Source organism: Plectropomus leopardus, chromosome 10 (genome assembly GCF_008729295.1).
Source record: "Plectropomus leopardus isolate mb chromosome 10, YSFRI_Pleo_2.0, whole genome shotgun sequence".
Lineage (NCBI taxonomy): Eukaryota > Metazoa > Chordata > Actinopteri > Perciformes > Serranidae > Plectropomus > Plectropomus leopardus.
In genome coordinates, this window is record NC_056472.1 from 22848565 (window position 1) to 22871970 (window position 23406).

A 23406-nucleotide genomic window follows, 5' to 3' on the forward strand; every position below is an offset into this window, starting at 1 on the left:
GTGAGTGTCTCAGACTTCTGCTTTACTAGTCCTCAGTTTTCGGGTTTCCCCTGAGCGTTTTCATTCTGAGCTTTTCTTCTTTTACAGGCCCTCCAGCTGACCTCTGGGCCAAGTCCTGGGCTTTGTTGTTGGTGGGCCAACTGTACGGGGGTGTATGTGACTGAGAGGTAATGAAATCCAGTATGAGGCACTGGCGGAGGCTGGTGCTGGTTGGAATGCTGGCTTGGGTTCTCCTCTTCTTCGCCCTCTTCTCCTACTTTCTGGATGCTCGTGTGAATGAGCCCCTGACCTCTGTCGGCTCTTTACTCTTCGAGCACCCTGACACCCGTCGCCTGACTTCTATACAGGCCTCCCGTCAACAGCATGCCGACCTGGGCTCCCGACCTGAACTGGCATCCACCTTAACTACAACGTACCCTGGAGATGAGCTGGAGCTGTCTGCCACCTCCACGACTCCGGAGCTCAGCCTGGAGGTGAGCCACGGCCCCAGCAGTGCTCCGGATGCCATTTATGTTAGCCGGGAGACCAGCCACCAGGACAGCCTGGATCCACAGAGCCTGGCTGCCTGGTCCTCCTTTGGCACTGAAAATGTGGATTCACACTCAGACCCTTCATTCCAGAGTCGGGAGAGGACTTCTCGCCACGGTGGGGAGGAAGAAGAAGAAGAAGAAGATGAGAGGGACAATGAGGAACAAGAAAGTAGAATGAGGACTACAGCCGGCAGAAGGGTCGGTGGTGAATCTGCCAATCTAGAGGAGTATTACTTCTCCAAGTCGGCCTCTGTGTTGCAGCGGCTGTGGCGGGGTCGTGTGTCCGGCAAAATGCTGAGTCCTCACCTGCAGCGCGCCGCGAAGGACTACATTAATTCCAACAAATTCCGTGTTTCCTACAAGGGGCAGCGCAGGACCAACCAGAGTGCTAAGGAGGTGCTGTGTCATATGAAAGACCTGGCCCGGCCCAAAGCATTGGACGGGTCGGAGCAGCCCTTCTCCTCACTCGGGTGGACTAGTTTTGTGCCTTCTTTTCCCCTGGAGCAGCTGCCCCGCCGGCAGGGTCAGAGTAGCTACAAGACCTGTGCGGTGGTCGCCTCGGCTGGTTCTATCCTGCGCTCAGGACTGGGTAAAGAGATCGGTGAGTACAGAGAAAAATTATGTTGAGTAAGGGCAATAAGGGGCCACAGAGCTGGGTACCAAACCTGTATACTTTCTTGGTATCGACTGAAAGTGGGGATTTCCCCATCAAATTGTTTTTGCCCCCAATCCGAGTGACTTGATAATGAGTGTCTCCCAATACTGAGTCCCAATCTGATACTTGTATTTACCTGGATAGTACAGCTCACAGTGCACACTTCAAGTACTTTAAAGTTATTAAAATCTATAAAGTGTGTATGCTTTACAGCTTAATTGCTCTGCAGTGCAATACAAGAAACAATATCTGCATCCAAGCAGACAAAATATATTTATTTTATTTTATTTTATTACAAAATTATAAAGTAAACATGTTTTTATTTGGCTCTTCTCACAATTGCACGTAGTGCAGCATTTTTTTAAATCATAAAATAATAAACTAATGTCTTTAGAAATAGCTCATAAATCCACTCCACAGTGCAGCAGTGCAAAGTAAAAACTAAAATGTGTCTTCCGAAATTGCTCCCAAATCCACTTTATGTAGCATTGTAATAAAAGTACAGAATACTGTAAATGATAAAATCACAGTTCCACTTCAAAGTAGTGTTATAGCTTTACTTAAAAATTACCAGTCAAAACAAAATAAAACTCGCACACAAATCTTCTTGTTACAGCATCATAGTAAAACTAGATAAATAAAAAATTCAGTTCCACTTAAAGTGTGTAGCGGCTTAAATTTAACATGAAATATATATTTCTGCTTACTACTGGGGTAGCAACATAACAATAAAACCTGAATACCAGCTGCAGAACGTGCTCTCTGATTAGGACACCTGTGTGAGGGGGGATGAACTCTGACTGGATCGAAAGATCAATGATCCACCACATGACTCAAACTCCTCAAACTGCTGCTGAGGGGGAAAAAAATCATGATGAATTTTGAGAGGGGGCACAGTATGATATAAAGGGACACAAACACACGATATTTAAAAAAAAAAAACAAAACAATGGGTAGTTTGTTGATGCCAACAAGTCTGCTACTACAACACATAGATTGTAATTCTATGAGAAACACTTTGCATTTGTATAAAAAGAATAAACATAACAATATGAGCAGAAAAGATAAGGGACGACAATGTAGCTAAATATGCTCAAAGACCAGGATTTTAAATATGCTCTTTACCAAGAGCCTGCCGTGCTCATAACAACCCACAATATCAAAGTGTTGGACAGAACAAACAACATGTTGCTGATTCTGGTATTTGTTGAGCTTTACTTATAATGTTCCTGTCATAGACGTTTGTTTTTACCTTGTTTTTGTGCTTATATTAAATCTGCACATTAAAAAACATGAGTAGAACTGTCAAAAACATGTTTAGAAAGTTATAATATTGCACTTTTTACGCTTGCTGAGGTGGACAGATGAAGGCAAAAAGTGTAATGGGAAAAATCTCAGTAATCATGACATACATGATGTGACTTCAACGCCCACTGATGTTTCTGCTCCATAAGAGATAAGGAAAATTGCAGCATATGAAAATCAGATCAGATGGTTATGTGGACTGATGAGGAGACTCAATTTGGTTAAAGCTCACAGTAAATTTGCATGGAAACTTGGAAACCATGTTGTCATTGAAACCATAAAGGTTGATCTCACTGATGAATAGAGCTCTTATTAGCTGAAAAACAAAGGGCTCACCCTCCTGGAGTCTTGGATTTACTCAGTAACTTTCCTGACTTGAGATTTAGATTTTTCTTGTGTATGAGTGGAAATTTTGGCCTGTTGTTTATGGCACTCAGGGAAAACTCAAGAAGTTTGGAAATGATTAGGATCCAAGCTTTTTAGACCAGTAAAATCCACAGTAAATTTCTTTCAAATACTATTTGAGGTCCTTTATTGTGACATAACTGTCATAATATCTTCATCACTCATAATAATACCAACAGAGAAATAGTATTGTCATGATCCCTGAAATAGTATTTATTTGAGACTCCTCCGTGCTCCTCACTACACCTCCTGCTCATTTATCCACTGTGGGGTTCAGAGCTTTTAGTCTGTGCAGCCCCTCGTGTCTGAAACTCTCCCACAACCCCCCGATATCGATTGTCTCCCCATCTTTACCATTGTTGTTGGCCTTTTGCATATTTTTAGCTTTTTACTCTATATTGTTTTACTTATGTTCTGATACTTTGATGTTTTACTATTGTTGTTTCTGTACGGTGACCTTGAGTGTCCTGAAAGGTGCCCATAAATACAGTGAATTATTATTATTTATTATTATTATTATTATTATTATTATTATTATTATTATTATTAGAGATAAAAGTTTTAAAGGATTTCAACCAAACAAACAAACCAAACTATATAGAATTAATATTATAATTATATATAGTATAGGGCGTGTGGTGAGGTTGACCAAAATAAAAAATGCTAACTACATTTCATCCTTTTTTTTGCGGGGGTCTAATCCTGAACTGTTCTAACTCCCCATTGTATCAGCAAACTTTCTGTTGCTGCCGTCTCCGGAGTCGCTCTTCTCCTAGTGAATGGATAGTTGTACATCTGCTTGGTTAGCAGCAGTTAACATACAATATTAAGCCATTAAATCGTGCCGACAAACTCAGTTTGATGCCAAAATAGCTCGACTCCATCATTTAACCCGTTATTAACACTTAGCTGTGTGATTCTAACAGTAAGCACTGTCACTGTGTGCGCCGGCACATTTCAGAAATGTCCCATAACGCGGAGCTCACACTCCCATAGAAGCGGCTAAAAACCCAAACAGTGTGCCGAGATGCCACCAAAACGTTTGAAAGTATTATTGTTCTACACACCGTTCCATTCACATTATGGGATTTGAATTAAGTACTCTGTTGTATCAGTATCACCTTAAGGGTACTGACGTTATTTTTTAAAACAATACCAAGGCCTTACATAGTGTCTTGTACTCAAATTCAACCAGAACAAATTATGCTATTGCTAAACAAAGCATTTTCAGATTATCCTCCAGTAAATTAGTTGTGCAAGAATGCACAAAACTCCTCCCTTCAGGGGAAATACTTTGCAAAAATCAAGTCAATGCTGCAATGGAATTTCCTTCAAGTATTTTGGATAATTTACAGCGTTTCTTACTGTCTTTCATTCAGACTCCACTGAAGTCTGTTTGCACTAATATGCTTTTTTTGGGTGCTCTGCTCTCCTAAACACCATCTGATAATTTTTTTTCTTTCTGTAGCTTTAGACAGCCCAGGGGGATGAGTACTAAATACAGTTTGTATTGTTTTTGGGTGAACTATTCCTTTAATTTGCTGTTAGTGTAAACTGATGCCAAAACTAAATGACATTTAAGGTTCAGTGTGTAGAATTTATATTTGCAGAAATGGAATAGAATTTAAGTATGTTCTCTTTAGGGTATAACCACCTGAAAAAAAATAATTGTTGTGTTTTCATTACCTTAGAATGAGCCGTTTATATCTGCATAGGGAGCGGGTCTTCGTCCATGGAGATCGCACCACAGTGTTTCTACAGCAGCCTGGAATGAACAAACCAAACACTGGTTTTGGTGTCTTTTGTGTTTCTCATCAGCCACTTTAGTTTGCGATGAGCAGCATTGGAAAAACAGATTTTGTAATATAAAACTGCTTTATTCATTTTTTATTTTATTTTTTAAAGTGGTTTTAATCAGCTGTTGTGTTTTATTTGGAAAGGAAAAGACCTCTGCGGATAATTCGGCTCTTTGAACAATGAACACCGAAGTTATTTTAACTGGGAGAAGTCTCAGTTTGCTGCAATCTGCAGTCCTCATTCCATTAAATCCCCCTAAATCTTACTCCACACGCTTCAGTCAGCTTCAAATTCAAACACCTTCACCAGGTCAGAAGGCATACTGTTCACCATGAAGTCTTTTACTGTGAAACTGATGCAAGACTTGTAGAGTTTCACTAGAAACAGTCTAACATCATTATAGCACTACAAAGCAGAGCTACAGTGCAGTGTAGCTCTTCCAGAACAGTACAAGTGTAACAAGATTACTTAGATCCATGTTAAGATGTTTACTGTAGCTCACCATCAACTCCAGCATAAACATAAGTGAATAAGGTAGAGGTTAACCATACTAGAAATAAAACTACACATATATTTGTCAACATCATGTGTTCTAACAAATTTAGCTTGATTGCTTTGAGCACAGTTACATTTAAAGGTCAACAAATATCCACCTGAAATCCGTCGCTTCATTTTTTGTTTACGGCATTCGCTGATTAACTTGTCAAGCTGAGCGTGAGTGGGCTTGAGTGTGTGCCTAGTAGGGTATATGTCTTTGCATCTGAATGTGTGTGTGTTCTTGGTTTAGAGACTTTGGCAGCTATTTGGTAAGTGGGGAGAGTGTGAACTCAGTGACAGATGGCTTACTCGAAAAAAAGCAGAACCCCCCTCTGGTAACCAATCAGGCTCCTTCACATCACGTATAGCCTCCTTGCGTTTTCTTGTGATCTCAGCTGCTCAAAGAAAGCAAAAGATTGAATATTAAGTCCTTTGGCTTTGTGTATTATATTTCTATATATTTGCATAATATGTCTGTGTACTGACAGCTCTATAGACTCTAGCTGCCCCAGATAACATTGTTCCAGAAAGAGACGCAAACAGCTATTACTGAAAATCAGATGCAGCCGAGTGATGCAAACCTGCATCTGCTCTTGACCCTGTGGTCACAGTGGGATTAACTTGTGGTGCTGTGTCAGTGAAAACATCAACGCTGCAGTCTTTCAACACTGATGCCTCCACCCGCTGCAAGATTAGTTGCTCTGTTGCAAAGGAAATCTGAGCATTATATGGTGAGATTTATTGATGTCGCGTACGTGCAAACAGGTTTGCTGCTACAGAAATACAGACTAAAGATGCATTAGCCTCCAAGTGACTGTTGTTTGGCTTATTGATGAATATCAGGGGTTTTTTGGTGTCTCTGGTTACTGTTTAGGTGCTGCACAGTGAAGGACGACTGAGAGGTATTCTTTATTTTAAGGAGCAAAGAAAAAAGAGGCAGTCTTCAGTTTTGGGCACTGGGCCCTGGATTTAAACTCGGCAGGTGCTTCTAAATCTCTGTTGATGTATCATCATCCCCCCGTGTTTGTTTTTGGTGTTGGTCCAATAATGTGACCCATATGCACATGCTCAAAACCAAAGGAAGTGAATGTGTCTTTTAAGCACCAAATTAGCATCACTTTTTCTCTCTTTTTTTGAACATGCAAACCTTGTAAAAAAATAAATCCTGGCATACTGTGGTGTTACTTTTGTGTCTTTTAATATGCAATCAAACAGAAAAACATTGAATGCACTGCACAACTTTCTACTCTGCAATGGAAAAATACTTTTAAGAGTAAAACTATCGACATTTTAATCAAAAATGTTCCATTGCAAGTAAAATAAACTTGTTAAAAATGTTTTTGTTTGCAAATCCAAAAGACTTCTTTTGCAAATCCTTAAGTTTTGCTTGCTGCCAGAAGCTGCTAGCACTTTCGTCAATGGTACGTTACATGTCCGGCAGAGGTGGGGCCAAATGATTGTTTTGCAAGTCTCAAGTCAGGTTCCAAGTCCTAAGTTGAGTTTCAAGTCCTTTACAAGTCCCATTGCAATCTTCTCAAAATGTAATGCTATTTTAGCACCAGTCATAATATATTACATAAAAAACTCATACTTGTTTGCTTAAACAAGTTTGTTAAAACGAGTGCGACTGATTTTAACCACAAAGTAGTTCTGACTTTGTACTTTCCTAGCACCTAATACTTTTAACCACAACAAAAAAACTTTGAACGTTTCTGTCCCATTTTGATGTATTTAATTCATCTCATATTGCATAAATGTCTTTAACTTTTTGTTCTCAAATTGGTTTTGGGGGAAGGTATCAAGAATTTTCAAGTCAAAAGCTGTAAAAATAATGGATGTAGCTACCGTGCTACTCGTCAATGGGACTACAGCGTAAGGGTCGACAGATAATCGGCCTAGTCAATTATCAGGGCCAATATTTGGCATTTGCGGATTGCCTTTATCTGCATTTATTTTAATGATGCCAAAATAATGGATGAATTAAAAAGTGCAAAGAAAGGGTCAGCATGGGAGGAACTTGAATTTCACTTTCTGTATATGATGTTATATTGGTCGACCTCTACGACAGTGTTCAGCAATCTAAGGTGAAGTGCTGTATCATTTTATCAGCCTAACGCCAGCTAAGTTAACATTAGGAACTTCCTCGTCACATTAGCTGAGCTGCTCACCCTTTTGGATTTCCACAAAAAAAAAAAAAACATTTGCAAACAAGTTTTTTAATGACAATAAATTTTTAATCACATTTATTTACTCACACTAAAGCATTTCTTGATCTACTTTTTGACTGCAGTGCTCTCAACTCTTCTGTTTGGTTGCATAATAAAGAAACCAAAAACAAATCCATAACATGCACTATCAGAGAGTCATTATGAGAATATAGGAGGGTCGTCCACGAATAAATTGCAATTCTTGAGCGTTTCTTCTCTGAGGGAAAACACATCTTTATGTCAGGGTATTGGTTCGGTGTGTCATCATCGCGGCATTCAGTTCTTAAGAAAAGAGATTTTGCTTGACAGCGGGACTTAATGACTTGACGAATGAGATGAATGTTTCAGAGCTGATTAATTATTGAACAGTGCTGGAAAAGCTCGACTTTGTTACATTAATTCTCAGGCTCAGCTTCAACAGGAAATCAAAGTGCATCGATCCCACTTCATCTACTTCTTCTCACCCTTTTGTCCTTCCCAAAAGGCTGCACTGCATCAAAAGCTACGCAGCTGTGACCTGTGACAAATCTCCGAAGAATGAATGTGGCCATTGGACTCTTTTACCGTGTCTCTTGCAGGTTGGCTGACATTTAGATTATCCGGTTTCTCTCAGTGGTAGCAGCACAGAGTTCATCCTGCTTTGTTGCTGAGATTTTGGGTTTAAGTAAGTGTCATGTGTGATGTGCGGCTGCCATCATGTGGTAACCAGGATAAACTACACCTCCAGTACAGAGCGGAGAAAATAATAGCAGCATGTTACTTAATTATTGAATGGGATTCCCAGTAAAAATACCCTTTGTGAAGTTTTAGTGTTTATTTTATCTTATTTTATTTTTATTTAATATTGCCAAATATATAACATACACAGCACCGTGATGACATGACAATATGAATCTTACAAAAGTCAAAGAAAAAAAAAAGACTCAGCAAAGTAAATAAAATACATATAACAAAATGAAATTAAAAGGATCACTTCAGTAATTCAAAAAATTAGACTGATAGTGCTGGCACATTTAACAACTGAAATGTAAATATGACATGGAAAGTTTTCTCTCATTTCATGTTATATTGTGCTACTTTGAGATTGTTAATAGCAATATTTTTTCAATAAGAAATCTAATTTTTACAGTATTTTTCAGGAAAGTAATAAATTCAGAGTTGTTCTTGATTGAGCTTTAAATGTAAATGTTTTACTAGAATAATTGTATTTATTGTCTGGGGACAGTTCTCATCCAGATCCCCCAAAATTATTTTTAATGGTGTCGATTCATAACAAATGCTGAGTGGCTCCAGCCAACCCTGGATATCTGTCCCAAAATGCTTGCAACATATGGGCAGTAGAAAAAAAATGCAACTGGTCTTCCTTCTAATATTTTAGACATATTGAGTTGTTGTTTTTGTTTTGTTTTGTTTTTTATTAACTGTAATTGCAAAGAAAATCTCTAGCTCAAAGATTCTGAACGAGGAATTGTTCTTTTTTAAGTGGTTCTAAAAGAAATTGCATTTTTACAAAATGCTAAGTTCATCTGTCCAGAAAGAACAGACAGTATCGGGTAAACAATTAAGACCTCTGCTCCTCAAAATTAGATAGAATGGTCTTATATATAAGTTTGTTTTGGATTGCCATATTTGGCAAGTTTATTGGTTTTGACCCTGAAAAGATTTTGCCTGAACTTACAGGTCATTTCTATGATCATAGTTGGTGGTGGTGTTGAGAAAAACTCCTCAGTCTGTGCTGTTTTTATTTCTGCTAAAGTGGGCTCATGATTTTCATTTTTTTTTGTGGGAAAAATGTGAGTAATTTGAATTGTCTAATCAACTGTTGTTGTGCAAAAGTTCTGACTTAGTGCCTCCCAGTGGTCATACTAAAAAAAGACACTGTAGTACCATAAGACCTCATATTCTTAGTTTATGGAAACAAAAAAATGTTATGTTTTATCTGAAAAAGGCAAAAGAAAGAAATAGCCACTTCTAGATCTTATATATGCTCTTATCTTTATAAATAAGAAATATGAAATAAACATAAAAACTAGACTTAAAAAAAAGAAAATATAATTGAACTAACTATAACTATATATTTTTAGCATTACACAGTATTAAGCATTGATGCATATGTTTACTGAGACTAGAATGTTCACATGACTGTGAGATGATAAAGTGTTAAAATATTCTAAACTTATTATATCTTGCCCCTGTCAAATACCTGCAATATTACTATAAAATACTACAAGCTATTACTGACACTACTAAAAAGTAAAGTAAAACTACATCATTTCAAACAATAAGAAACAACTTAAAACGAGCAAACCCACTCTGGAAACTGTCTGACGCTAATGTGAATTAAAAACAAAATTAAAATGAAATAAAAATTAAAATGTAATGTAAAATACAAAACCGTAATAACTGACTTAGACACAAAAATGTGGGAAAATGGAGTCTAGCGAAGTTACCCTTTAAAACTCATTAACATCCTTTGAACAGTCCAAAGCCTTCATTCAAGCAGCTGATGACGTGAAAAGGCCCTCAGTCACATAACAGGCTGTAATTAAAACAATCCATTTAATACCTTTTTTAAAAGTCAGCTGTCATGTCGGCTTATAACAAGAAGCAAATGCAAGGTGGAAACATATTACAATAGTAACTGGAGCCATGATTGATGGCAGAAATGGTGCATTTTAATAGATGAATTAAAGCACTTAATTTACGGCCACACATTGAGCAGCCTGCTCATGACATCATCTGCCTCACACAGGTTTTATTTTTAAGAAATCCACACTTTTAGCCGCAAAAAGACGCTTAACTTTGAAGTAACTAAATCACATCTGCAGACTGAGGTACACGAGGTCAGTTATATTCAGTTTAAAGCCAACAGAGTCGCTTTACAGGAGGTCTGACAATCAACAGATCTATATTTGACTTAAAAAGCAACATGAGGTGCCGATCAAGCCCCAATCAGCCAGAATAGACTCAGTCACAGTCGATCTCATTTATAATGTGTCAGGAGGAGTAAAACATGTCAATCATTGACTGAATGTGTCAACAGAGGAGCAGGGAGTTCAAGTTTAATCTCACAGATACTGAAAAATGCACTTTTAGCTTTAGATAAATAAAAATGTCTACGATGAAGTATAATTAATGGTGTGGTGATCATGGATGTTTTACTGAACAGGCCTACAGGGCATAGGCCCAGGGGCAAAACAACCAAAAAAGATGCAGAATTACCACAATGAAGACACAAAATTATTTTAAAGGGACACAAGCAACAAAAAAGACATGAAATTACCAAAAAGAGACACAAAATAACCTTAGTAGACAGAACGACCAAAAAATACACAAAATTAACACAGACACAAAGTGACCTCAAAGAGCACAAAATGAACCATTAATGAGACAAAAAATCACACAAGAAAAGCCAAAAACGACATAAAATTACCATTAAGAGACACGAAATTACCTCAGAGACACAAAATGACCTTAAAGAGATAAAAAAAAAAACAACCATAAACGACACAAAAATTACCACAAAGAGACACGAAAAGTCCTTAAAGAGTTTAAAACCACTAAAAAAGAGACACAAAACAGCCCAAAAAAGACATAAAATTATAGCATAAATTATTACCTCTGGGACAAAATAAGACCAATAAAGACACAGAATTACCACAAAGAGACAGAAAATGAACTCAGGCACAAAACAACCAAGTAAAAACACAAAATTACCACAATGTGACACAAAAATATGCCAAAGGGGCATAAAGCAACTACAAGGAGATACAAAATAATGACCAAATATGCTAAATTAAGTCAGAGGGACACAAAATTGCCTCAGAGACTTTGGAAGAGGTGGTGGGGCCTTTTGCACTGTCTCAGAATCGGCCCTTGGTTGTGATTATGTAGTCTAGTCACTGCATGTTTCACAAGCTTCACCTTTAGCTTCTGAGAAAATGATGAAGTAGAAAACACAAAATGAACATGATAAAATGCATTAGATATTTTTTAGTCTGAAGGTTGTGCGAAACATTAATATTTTCAGCTTCCTCTTCAGTGAAACGATCCTCATAATGATCCCTGCTTTAAGAAACCCTTCCTGAAAATCAGTCAGTGCGGTGCAGCCCTGCAGGGAGCTGACATGTTTACAGTCTTACATTGGAGAAGGAGGGCAAACTCAATGTCAAGCTGGTGAGCACGTTTTGAGTGTTTGCCGTAGGTTGTGTTGTTGAGAATGCCAATCGGCGCAACAGTCGAGTGGATGAAGGAGTATTAGATCAAAAGCTGGAGGATCATCCATTTTGGTTGTCAGATGAACACACGAGGAGGATCCCTGGGACTGATGGATCGATCGACAGGCGTTACAAGTTTCTAATTATTACTACAGCCATTCATCAAACTGTTTTCATGTGTCCTGTGAACTGTGAAGGACACCGTGAGAACGAAACAGGCCAGAATTAGTGTTGAAACTGATGTTTATTTTATATTAGTGGAGGCTCATGAGATGCAGGAGCCAACCACTAGAGAGCACTTTGGTTTTATGTCTGTGAGCCTGATGCACGTAGTTTACAGTCTGTGATTTAACATCATTGCAGTTGGCGTGTTGTCATAGTGACTTCTGCCACAAGCACTTTGATGATCTGTCATATGACAAAAAGCATTGATCTAACTACAAAAAGAACGTATGTGCACACCACGTGAGTCAGAAATCATTAATATGCAAACAGCTGTCCTTTTTACAATGAGCCATAGCGTGCCTTTATGAGTGTTTTGAAGCTTCCTCCAAAATAAAAGACTCAGCAGTGATTCTAATCTATAATACAGGGTTGATGTTTGTCCAGCGTTGGCTGATGTCACACAACATTTGAAATTTGTGTTGAGATGTTTTTTCCTAGTTTGCATTTATCTGAACAACTCAAGGACTGGGTGTCAAACCTCGTTACTTTCTAAATACTAAAATGATTTATTGACAGATTTTTTTGACAGTGACACAGAAGTCAGAGCATCTCGAGCTTCTGCATTGTGATATATCTCAGTAAATATTTCAGGGTTCCTACACTGTATGAAAAAGAATGCAATCTGATTTAAGAAATTTACAGGTCTAGTTTAGTATCGGGGAAAAAAAAGAGTATCGGGATCGTTTCCAAACTATTTCCTCCATTCCTTTTTTTTTAATAAAATAAATTGATCATAAAAGCAGCACGTTTTTCATGGCGTTCGGTAGGGGTCGATTGATATTCGTTTTTCAGGGCCGATAATGATCATTAGTATTTGATAAGACTGATAACAGATATTTGAAACCGACATGCATTAACAATAAAAATTAAAATCTTTGTCAATATTTAGATTTTGAAATATAACAAACTCCGACACAAAACATTGTTTAAATGCCTTTAGCAAATGTTTAATCAAAACTGAAACATTTAACATCATCAGGTTCTCAGCAACGTATTTTTTAATAAAGTTAAGTGAAAATTTAAATAAAAAATGACTAAATAGAAAAAGCTCCCTGAGGTTTTACAGAGTAAAACTTACTCCAATGATAAAACTTTCTTTACACTTTTTAATTGATTAATTTTATTCTCGATCATTGAAATAAAAAGCAGATACAGATAACCGGTAAAATGCGAAATATCTGTCCCAATAATAGGCCAGGTCAATAATCTATCGACCCCTAGCGTTTGGAGCAAACAGCCAGTGCAGCCAAAAAGTTTACGGCTGTATGAGTGTTGAGTTTCTGTCGGGTTTCAGCCTCGGAGCCTAAACTTGAACCAGCAAAGACAATAACACAAGAGAACTCCACTTATTTCTTTCTTTATTGAAATGACGATTAAAACATTCATACAGTCTTTAATAAAATCACTTAATTTCAGTCTAATGATTTAATCAAAACATCATGTTATCAGGTTGAATACCGTCTTTAACATAATCAATCTCATGTTGTGCCAATATTTATTAATGTATTTATTGCATTTTTAAAAAATTTATGTGTGGCTCACAGAGAGTGATTATTGTGCTTTAGTTTTCACATATTTGTGTATTTTGCCACGTGTGTACCTCAATGTCAGTTTATTACCTGCTGCATGTGACAGCCAGTGGTTTCTATTTCAGATACTCATGAGGCAGTGTTACGGTTCAACGCTGCACCGACAGAGGGATACGAGAAAGACGTGGGGAGCAAAACCACCATCCGCATCATCAACTCACAGGTGAGTGACAGTCTAGCCTTGCATGATGCACAACAATGAATTATTGATGGACACATAAGTCAGAGGGCTGTGTATGTGTTTATTTATTCATTTTTTGGGACAAACAGTGAATGTTGTTATCGTTGATGGCTTGTTTACATTTTGCATTTTTTATTACTCAACCACTATTTATGTATAGAAATGAGTACACATCAATAAGACATTTATAATTTTATGTGCCTATTCTTCTATTCTATAATTGGGATACATTTTAGATTTTTTTTTCAGGATAGTTGAAGTTCGCTATGACACATTTTTCAATCTCTGTAATTCTTTAAATACTATCTAAACAAGAGCTGCAAAGCTTCAAAGAAAAACATAAAATGAAAAGTTCTGGCTCATCTTTACAAATACAAGTCAGACTTAGAAAGCAAGATGGCTGCTAATAATCTTGGCTCAGCCTGGGCAAGCATGAAAACTTTCACGGGGCTTCAGAGCACAGAGCGAAGCACTCGTGTTACTCTAGATGGTTTTCACAGACACTGACTTGGCTAATGGTCTTAACTGTTTTTATTGTCGTTTTGATACCTTTGATTTTAGCACTGAAATTCATGAACTGAGCCACAAACTGAAGGATGATCAGCACTTTAATATTCAGCTGGAAGTAGTTGAAAAGGCCTTTCGTACTGTAAAAGTCAACAGACAACATTGCCCAGATAATACCTGTGGTTGGTTACTGAAATTGTGTGCTACAGAACTGAGTCCAGTCTTTCATTTTATATTCAACAAGTCCCTACAGACACAACATGTCCCAAACATTTTGAAAAATGCTGTTGTTGTCCCAGTCCCTAAATCCAGCTATCCTAAATCCTTAAATGATTTTAGATCTGTTGTTCTCATCTCAGTTTTAACGAAGACCTTCGAGAAACTGGTCAGGTCTGAGATCCTGAGGACAACAGAATGTGCCCTGGATCAAATGCAGCTTGCTTACAGGCCTAATAGAGGAGTGGAGGTTGCTATGGTAACACTGCTAAATTTGCTTTTAAAACACTTGGATAATAATAGGACGCATGACAGGCGTTTATTTGTGGAGTTTTCCTCTGCTTTTAACACCATCCAGCCCCACATCTTGACTGAAAGGCTGTTGGAGCAATTTAATTTAAGTAACCTCTAATAGCCCACCTCATCTGGTGGGCTTTATTTTTTAACTGACAGGACACAAAGAGTCAGGGTGAACAATATTCTGTCGGACCAAATCGAACACCCACAGGATCTCCACAAGGGTGTGTGCTGTCACCCCTGCTGTTCATCCTGTACACAAATGCATTTCGTTGCAAACATGAGAACAGAGTCATCATAAAGTATGCTGATGACTCTGTTATTGTAGGTTTACTTAATGAGAAAGAGTCCAGCCACGGCCCAATTGTTGCTGATTTTGTTTCTTGGTGTGAGGAGTCATACCTTCAGCTGAGTACATCAAAAACAAAATACATGCAAATTGATTTTAGGAAGAGACCTCAAAAAAATTGTATAACTTCAGTCAAAGGTCAGACCACTGAGTGTGTGCAGTCATACAAATATCTCGGGTCGATCATTGACTCAAAATTGAACTTTGAGGCTAACTGTGAAGCGGTGTGTAAAAAGGCTCATCAGCGTTTTATTGTCTGAGGAAACTGTCACACTTTCACATTGACCGAACACTAATGACTATGTTCTAACAGGCTTTTATTGAATCAATTTTGTCTTTTTCCCTGGTGTCTTGGTTTAGTCACATGTATTCCTTGAGTCAAGTAGTGAAATGGTCAAGTCGACTGATTGGTGAGCCCCAGCTCAATCCAGCATCCCTGTATGCTAAGGCAGTTGCAGAAGATAGCTAACTCTGTTTTAAATGATGAGTCCGACCCTTTGCACTGTGAATTTCAGCTTCTCCCCTCTGGACGGAGGTTCTTAGTCCCACGGTGCAGAACAAAGCGGTATAAAAACAGCTTTGTCCCTGCTGCTATTGCTGAGCTGAACACGTGGTAGCCTTATCTAGAATACATGTATTTATTTGTTTATGCACTTTTATCCATTTCTTATATTTTTTCTTACATTTAAATCTTAAACCTGGTTTTTACCCTGGTTTTTGAGATCTGATTGGATTTTAATCAACGGTATTTAACACTTTTTAATGCCTATTTCTATTTTATTGATGGAAACTTGAGCACTTTAATGTTTTACCTTCGTTTATGGCATGTTTGCTTATTTTTTCAGGGGATGAGTTGGAGGGTGGGCGTGGGCTCTTATGTCCTAGGAGGTTTTAAATAACCTTTAGTTTTTCTGTTTGTTTCCTGTTTGTTCTGTTCTGTGGCCTGCGTTTTGAAAAGGACCGGTAACCTCACTTCACTGCAAAACAAATCTACCTACGGGTACAAATAAAGTAACCTGAACCTGAACCCGATCTTTACAGCCATAATTGTGTCTATGGTAAATTTGCAATGGATGAAAGAACCATATATCCAGTGAAAAGTGTAGTTTGTAGTTACAAAACCAGAAACAATCATTACTTGTCTCCGCAGCTCTCCTCAGCTCTGGAAACTGCCGAATGACATAATGTTAAATCTGAGTGTCCGCTGAGGCACCCTTTTTTATTTTTATTTATTTATGTATTTTTTCTACCTTTAGACTGACCCAGACTGGCTGTTTTCCCCGTCTCCATCGTCTGCATAAAAATCTAATTTTTTTTTGCAAACGTCTCTGATGAGTTACATTTTCGTAATCAGAACGTCCCAGTCATCCCAGTCTTTGGTGTATAGAGCAATTTGTCCCCATTGTGTGTTACAAATGGCTCTCCATGTTACCCTTTGTTAGCCAAGTATTCTCTTAGCGCCTCTTCAACAAGCTGCCAGTGAAACATTGGTGTTTTAATTTATGCTTGAAAAGGTAGCAGTGTGTCTGAGGGACAGACGAACCCTGTGCATGTTTATACCAAAAAAACAAAAAACAAACAGAAACTGCTGGTGATCTTAAGATATTTTTTTTTTCCAATTATAATTTAATAGTTGTATTGGATGAATGTGCTGGTATTAATTATTTGATGTGTGCATGGAGATTTGTCTTTGTAATTATGAGTGTGATAGAGACTCTGTAATGGTTTTGCATGTAAATAAATGTTTTTAGTGGGCATTGGTGCGTGTTTGCTGCGCTGGAGCTGTGAATGGAAATTAGCTGATAGTTAAATCAGGCAGAAATCCTCTCTTCTAATTTTCTGGATATTCCTTGTTTTATAAAGAGTAATAATAATAATAATATGAATAATTATAATAATTTGTGATCATAGAGACACTTCCAGGTGTGATAAATAAGTAATTAAGAAAAGATTGTCTTTGATTCTACAAATGGAAGCTGTGCTGGAGATTCTGAATTAAAGTGCTATTGGGTATTTCATTTCTGGTAAACGTGTACCAGATCTGCTCTAGATGTTTTATTTTTCGTTTAATTTATTCAGACTTTAACTCAGAGTTACATTGAGGTAAAGACCTCATTTACAATATAGCCAAGTGGAAAAAATCAAGGACACAATTAGAAACGTTTAAACGTTAAAAAGGTAATTAAATGATAAGATAAAAAAAAATTTTGCAAAACAATAATGTAAAAGAAAATTTGGTGGAGCCCCTTATCAGCTCAAACATGTACATTTTCATGATCCTCCCAAACACTTATTTATTCATGTCCCACATATTTGCTTGAAGATCCACAAGTAAAAATTGTAACACACAGTACTGAAAGCATAGCCTGCAATACAGCACACCAACAAAAATCTCAACCTTTTTACAAATAAGTAAACAAGTAAGCATCCTATGAACAATAAACAAATGAATAGATAAATAAATAGATAGATAAATAAACTTACCTTTTTACAAAGTCAGGAATTTTCAATGTTGGCTACAAAAAAAAGTCCTCTGTGAAATACACAGTAATTTGTTCTGTCAGTTAGTGGTGATTTACCGTTAAATTAGCACTTGACCGCTCTTGACAGCAGTCCACACATCAGTGGCGACCTCTTGATGCTCTTACGGGTGTAAATAATAAGTCTAAGTTAATTATGTCATCACAACTTTTTCAACAATCTGCCCTTACGCCCAAAAGTCATTACAAGTCATGCTGTTATTCTCAGAGAGAATAGAAAGCCCATTGGTTAAGGATTAGCTTCTCTCTGTTGGATGTTCCCCCATTTACATCCTGATTTAAAAAGAAATGCATCAATTTAAGGAAGTGATCAAACCATTTCATTATCCCCCACAGGCACAGGCCTGGAGGGGATCATGTGTTTATGTGTGTGTGTGTGTGTGTGTGTGTGCATGCGCGTGTGAGTGACTGCTCAAGGGCCTCTCCTGATTGTGGTGACTCATAATTATTGAAAAATCTGTTTTATTGACTGTTTTATACCATCCTTAGCCCTTTTACACAGAGATTGCACTATAGAACCACTACTTAGTCCCTTCTATATGCCTCCTTTGCATGTTTACACGAAACCAAACAACAGTGGCATCATGCAGCTCCACTGTGTCATGTGTGACTGCATTCCGGCAAACTGAAATCAAAAGAGACGTAATGTTTATCACAACAGCGTCTGCCTCTTTTGTGACATTTAACATACGTGTCAGCAGTGCTGTCTAGTCAATAACAATGGCATTGCACGTCCATAATGTCAATCCTTTTCCTTCTCTGTTATATGGCGGCTGATTTCGTTGTCTGCTCAGAGAGTAAGGAGCTCCCAAATCTCACTGTTTTTCTCAATTTCCAGACATTTAGGGCTGTGGTTCTTCTTTTTGAGTTAGTCACTAATTGCTAACAGCTTTTAAAATCCCCTGGCGATGGGTCGAACACATAACACGCTGTCAAAATGTCACACCTGTACCTCCCATGGTCTAGTCTCTCTGGCTTTACATTTTAAACCTTGTTTCAGGGCTGGTATTACCTCCGTTCCCAGCTCAGAGGTCAGATCACTCTGTCTTCTCCTTCTGCCATTAGATTAATATTTTTTTTTTTTTTTTTTTTACAACTATGCATATTTCCCTTTACAGATCGTGGCCCATCCTAAGCATCGATTCAAGACGAGCTCAATCTATAAGAATGTGACTCTGTTGGCCTGGGATCCTGCACCTTACGCCCTCGACTTACACAAGGTATGTTTTCTTGGTATCAAATGAAACATATAACCAGGTTTTTAAGTTGTCTGTAGCTGAGCCCTGTTTCCTGCTCCGTTGATTAAAGAAGACAGTAAAGCAGTAAAGACGATATGTTAATGTGACATCCACATCATGATGTTATAATTTGTAAAACTGTACTGTTCAGCTTATGTAGCCAAGATAATGCAGAGTTTGTGAGTCCACCACAGGGACCATAACAATCATTTCAACCACACAAACATAATGAAACCTGCTGCCGACCCTCCTCCCCTCACCACCCCCCCCTCTCTCTCATATCCGCTCTCATCTATCTCTGCTCCCTCTGCCTGACTCCCACCTGACCTTAAAATGGCTCTGGTTCACGTTAGTACATATTTCCAAAAGCATGTTTTTATCATGCCTCCATGCCAGTGCCAGCCTTGGCCAGAGGCAATGTGTTTTCAGATCATCTTTCCCATTCCTTTCCTATTAGAGGAATGCCTAAAAGGAATTTCTTTAAATTTGGTACAAAGATCCACCTGGGCTCGAGGATTTCGGTGGTCAAAGGTTAAGGGGAATGTCATCTTGTTATTCTCACAAACGTGATATCCCAAGAACACCCTTAGGGAATTTCTTTATATTTGGCACAATCGTGCACTTCGACTCGTTGATCTGACTAGATTTTGGTAATCAGAGTTTAGGGACACTGTGACCTCGTCCGTCTCATTTTAGTGAGCAGGATATCTAAAAAACACCTTGAGGGAATGTTTTGAATTTGGCACAAACATCCACTTGAACTCAAGGATGAACTAATGGAATTTTGGTGATCAAAGGTCAAGGTTACCATGACCTTGTCTTTGTCTCATTCTCTTGAACCAGATATCTCAAGAAGGCTTTGAGGGAATTTCTTCAGATTTGGCACAAACATCAACTTGGACTCAAAAATAAACTGATTAGATTTTGGTGGCCAGTGGTCAAGATCACATCAAGACCACATTTGGTCAGATACTGAATTGGTGACACTAATCCTGTGTTGCCACCTTTAAACTGTGCTGATTGTATAGATCGTCTGTGCTGCTGGGGGGAAGATGTGTGCGAAGCATCCACATTATAGAATATGTAGCACCTTTGCAGCAGTATTCATATGCAAACCTTCATCTACTGTATTTGTTATTCAGTGAATGGTCTGCTGCCACAACCAGTAAGATCCAAGACTTCTGTGAGCACTGAAGCGTTCAGGTTAATAACCTTAAAACCACACTTTGTAATTAAAATCGATTTGTATGCTTTTGGAGGTTTCTCTCAGAATGATTTCAATTATTTGGCCGTTTTCTATTATCATGGAATATTAAAAACTTCCCTGTCTGCTCTTATTGACTTTTCTGCCATTGCTACTTTTTTTTTACAAGCTATTAATGGAGCCACTTGTTGTTGTAAATGAACACTGACAAGTTTTCAGGCTCTAACCTTTAGTTCTCAGCAGGAGCAGGGGTCCTTATGTGCAGCCTTGTCATCTCATTTAATATTTTACAGGCTTATCACACAACACAACACGGCTAGATGGAGGTGAAGCCCTTTTTGTGAACCTCATTATTAAAGCAGCTAACCTAAGACCACGGAAAAAGGTTGATTAGTTAGTGTGACTAAAAATACATATATAGATAAATAAAATGCGGAGTCCAACCATGTGTTTGGCACTTTGTTATGTAGCTGCTGTGGACTTTATGTCAGCAACTGACAAAGTAAAGCTGATCAAAGGCAACACAAATAATGAAGGGTAAGGGAAAGGGTACTTGAAAATACAGCCCTGTTACTTAATTTACCAAGAACTAATTAGCTTGTGGAAATGATTATTTAAGTGGTGTTGCTGTGTTTGTGGTGACTCATAATTGGTCTCGTAGCTCACATTTTTCTGACATAATCCTATTTAAAATGCTTTAGTTCCAGTCACGTCTTCATTAACAGCAAATACTCTGTCTCCCCCTATGTTTTAACTTTGTTTTTGGGATGACAAGGACTGATTTGTCAGCAGAACTTAGTGACCATGATGGGATATATGACTGAAAGGTCGGGGAGGTAGGATGGAGTCAGCCCGTTCAGAGCTTTACAAGCAAACAGTCGAATCTTAAACTGTATTTTAAGGTTTTTAGGGAGCCTGTGGAGAAATGCCTGAACAGGCTCCCTAAAAATGTGCTCCTGCTTGCTTGCTCGTGCAGAAGTGTTCTTGACAAGTGAGTGAGGGAAGCCTGGCTAACACCAACATAGAGGGCATTACAATAATCCAGTCGAATGGAGACAGAGGCATGCATAACCCTCTTTAAGTCACTAAAAGAAATGAAAGGCTTAACCTTAGATCAAATCCTCATCTGAAAAAAAGATGGATTTCATAACAGAATTAATCTTTAGGCCCATTTTAAAGTCATTGTCAATTTTAACCCCCAGATTTGTTACAGTGGGTTTGAGAGGTGTGTCAAGAGGGGCACTGGGGGTACTTGTGTTCCAATTGGAGCTAAAACTATTCACCGATTAATGAAATTATTAATAGACAGAACAACATTTTTGATAATTGATCTATCATTTAAAGTCTGGTTAGGCTAAACTGAAAACAATGTTTTCTCTCAATCTCTGAAGCCCTTCGTCGATGTTAATAAGTGTTCGTTTTGTTTATTGTATGACTCTTTTATGTTCTTTGTGATAAGTCTGCCTTTCACTTTTTAGGTTGCTAAGCAATGTAATCAGCTGTTGCCAATGCTGGAATAGTAGCTTTCTCTCTGGGAACCTCAGCCTTTGAATGAGGCTTTCACAGGGAAATAAAGGAAATATGCATTTAACAGCCAGCAGAATGTCACCTCTTTAAAATGACCTGTGAATAGCCGAAGTCTCACGTCATGAGCTAGATTTTCTAAAGCCTGAAAATGCAAATTCGCTCAGCCTAGTTTAGTTCACTTTATTTGCACATTAGATAGAAGGAAATAACAAAACAAATACGATTAAAACGTCAGCTTGCATTTTGAGAAACTGTAAAGGCCATTATCACTTTTTTCTGATACCTTGTAAACCTAATAATTGATTTTATATTAGAAAAGTTTTCCTTTTTAATAAACATACTGTACCTACACGGCTAATCACAGGGGACTGCAGAGTAACCTCAGTATTTGTCTGGCCATAAAAACAGAAAAACAATTCCCCTTAAATGCACGGTTTTGTGTATAGAAGACACAGTTTTGCGTATAGAATAAAGAAGAGGAAGAAGAGGAAATGTATTTCCTCTTCTTTCTGTTTTATTTGATTTTCATTCCCCACTAGTGAATGGCACGCTGATTACATCACCATGTTTGAAGTTTGAACCATTGTACTGCGCTGAATATGTCCAATGGATGATGAGACAGACCCCCCCCAAAAAAAAACGTTGATCATGTACTGAGGCAGAAAATGCATATGAGAATAATGGAAATTAAAGTGCAGAGACACAGCTGCTGCACAAACACAGAACATGTGAACATGTGACAGTGAGAAATGTTATGCACTGTATCATTTAGTTTAAAGAGAAGTCATTAAAAAGTATAACCTCCTGGTGTGTTCATATTCAGTGAAAATATGAAGATATGAGGCAGAACAATATGAAAATAATAATTTGTCTTGGATATGGTCTTACACACACATTGAAATGGCATCCACTCCTTCTACCTCGCTGAAAAATCAAAAGCTATGATTATGAAAATATTTACCAATCCATGAATTTAACTGTTGAATAAGTGATGTCTCCTTCATCACTGAAAAGTGGCTTCTATTTTCAAGTCTCACACTCCTTACGCTCACCTTGAATGTATCTTACACTCAAGGTGAGCACAGAGAAACATTCCTCCTTCAGCAGATGAATATGAAAAGAGCACTCGTGTCACACTCTGCACATACACCTTTCTGCGCAGTGAAGTTTTAATATCTATGATTTGTGAATTCATAAGAAAAACACATTGAGCCTGGTTTTGCCGTCAGTGTTTATTTTGGCAACAAGCTTTGATTTAGTCGTAGTCTTCAGACAAATGCTTGTTAGTTTTAGTCACATTATGGTGCTTTTTATCCGTCATAGTTCAGGGTAAGATTTAGTTGAGGAAAACTCAAAACATTTTAGTTAAGAAAATTCATGACATTTTAGTCAGCTTGTAATGATAACTTTTAGTCCAGATGTTTTTTGTTTTTAAACTAATGCAATTAGGCCAATGCAGGTATCAGAAATTAGAATAAAGATGACAGGTGGCATTAATTTAGACACTTTTTTTACTACAACTACAAATAATTTCTACATAAATTATTATCCAGCAGAGTTTTTGCAGCAGATGATTTATGAACACACACTTAGTGATTATCATTTGATAATCAAAACTCTTTGCCATTACAAATAACCAATTTTAGACAACTAGGATTTGTGCCCAAGTATACTGTTTACCGTTTCTTATTTTAGTTTAAAACAGCATACCCTCTCTGTCATCTTTTTTGGCTCGCTGCTGTATTTTTCTGTCACTTTAGGAGAGTATTCTCAGCGCTTGTTGCTTCTGTGCCGCCTGAGTTACCTGAATGCACTGTGTCCCATTGAGTGTTTATTTTAGTCTACATCTTTTTCTACAGATTATATTACTCTTATGGCCG

The 23406-nt window shown here is 37.8% G+C and overlaps 1 protein-coding gene across 1 annotated transcript in view; it reads left to right on the plus strand.

Annotated features, from left to right (window-relative positions):
• st6gal2a (ST6 beta-galactosamide alpha-2,6-sialyltranferase 2a) overlaps nucleotides 1–23406 on the plus strand; it is a 59986-nt gene that overhangs the window by 24226 nt on the left and 12354 nt on the right. Inside the window, exons 3-5 of the mRNA XM_042494616.1 lie at nucleotides 88–1131; nucleotides 13533–13630; nucleotides 18676–18777. Of these exons, the coding sequence (XP_042350550.1) occupies nucleotides 171–1131; nucleotides 13533–13630; nucleotides 18676–18777 (1161 nt within the window). The 5' untranslated portion in view covers nucleotides 88–170. The remainder of the gene's footprint in view (nucleotides 1–87; nucleotides 1132–13532; nucleotides 13631–18675; nucleotides 18778–23406) is intronic.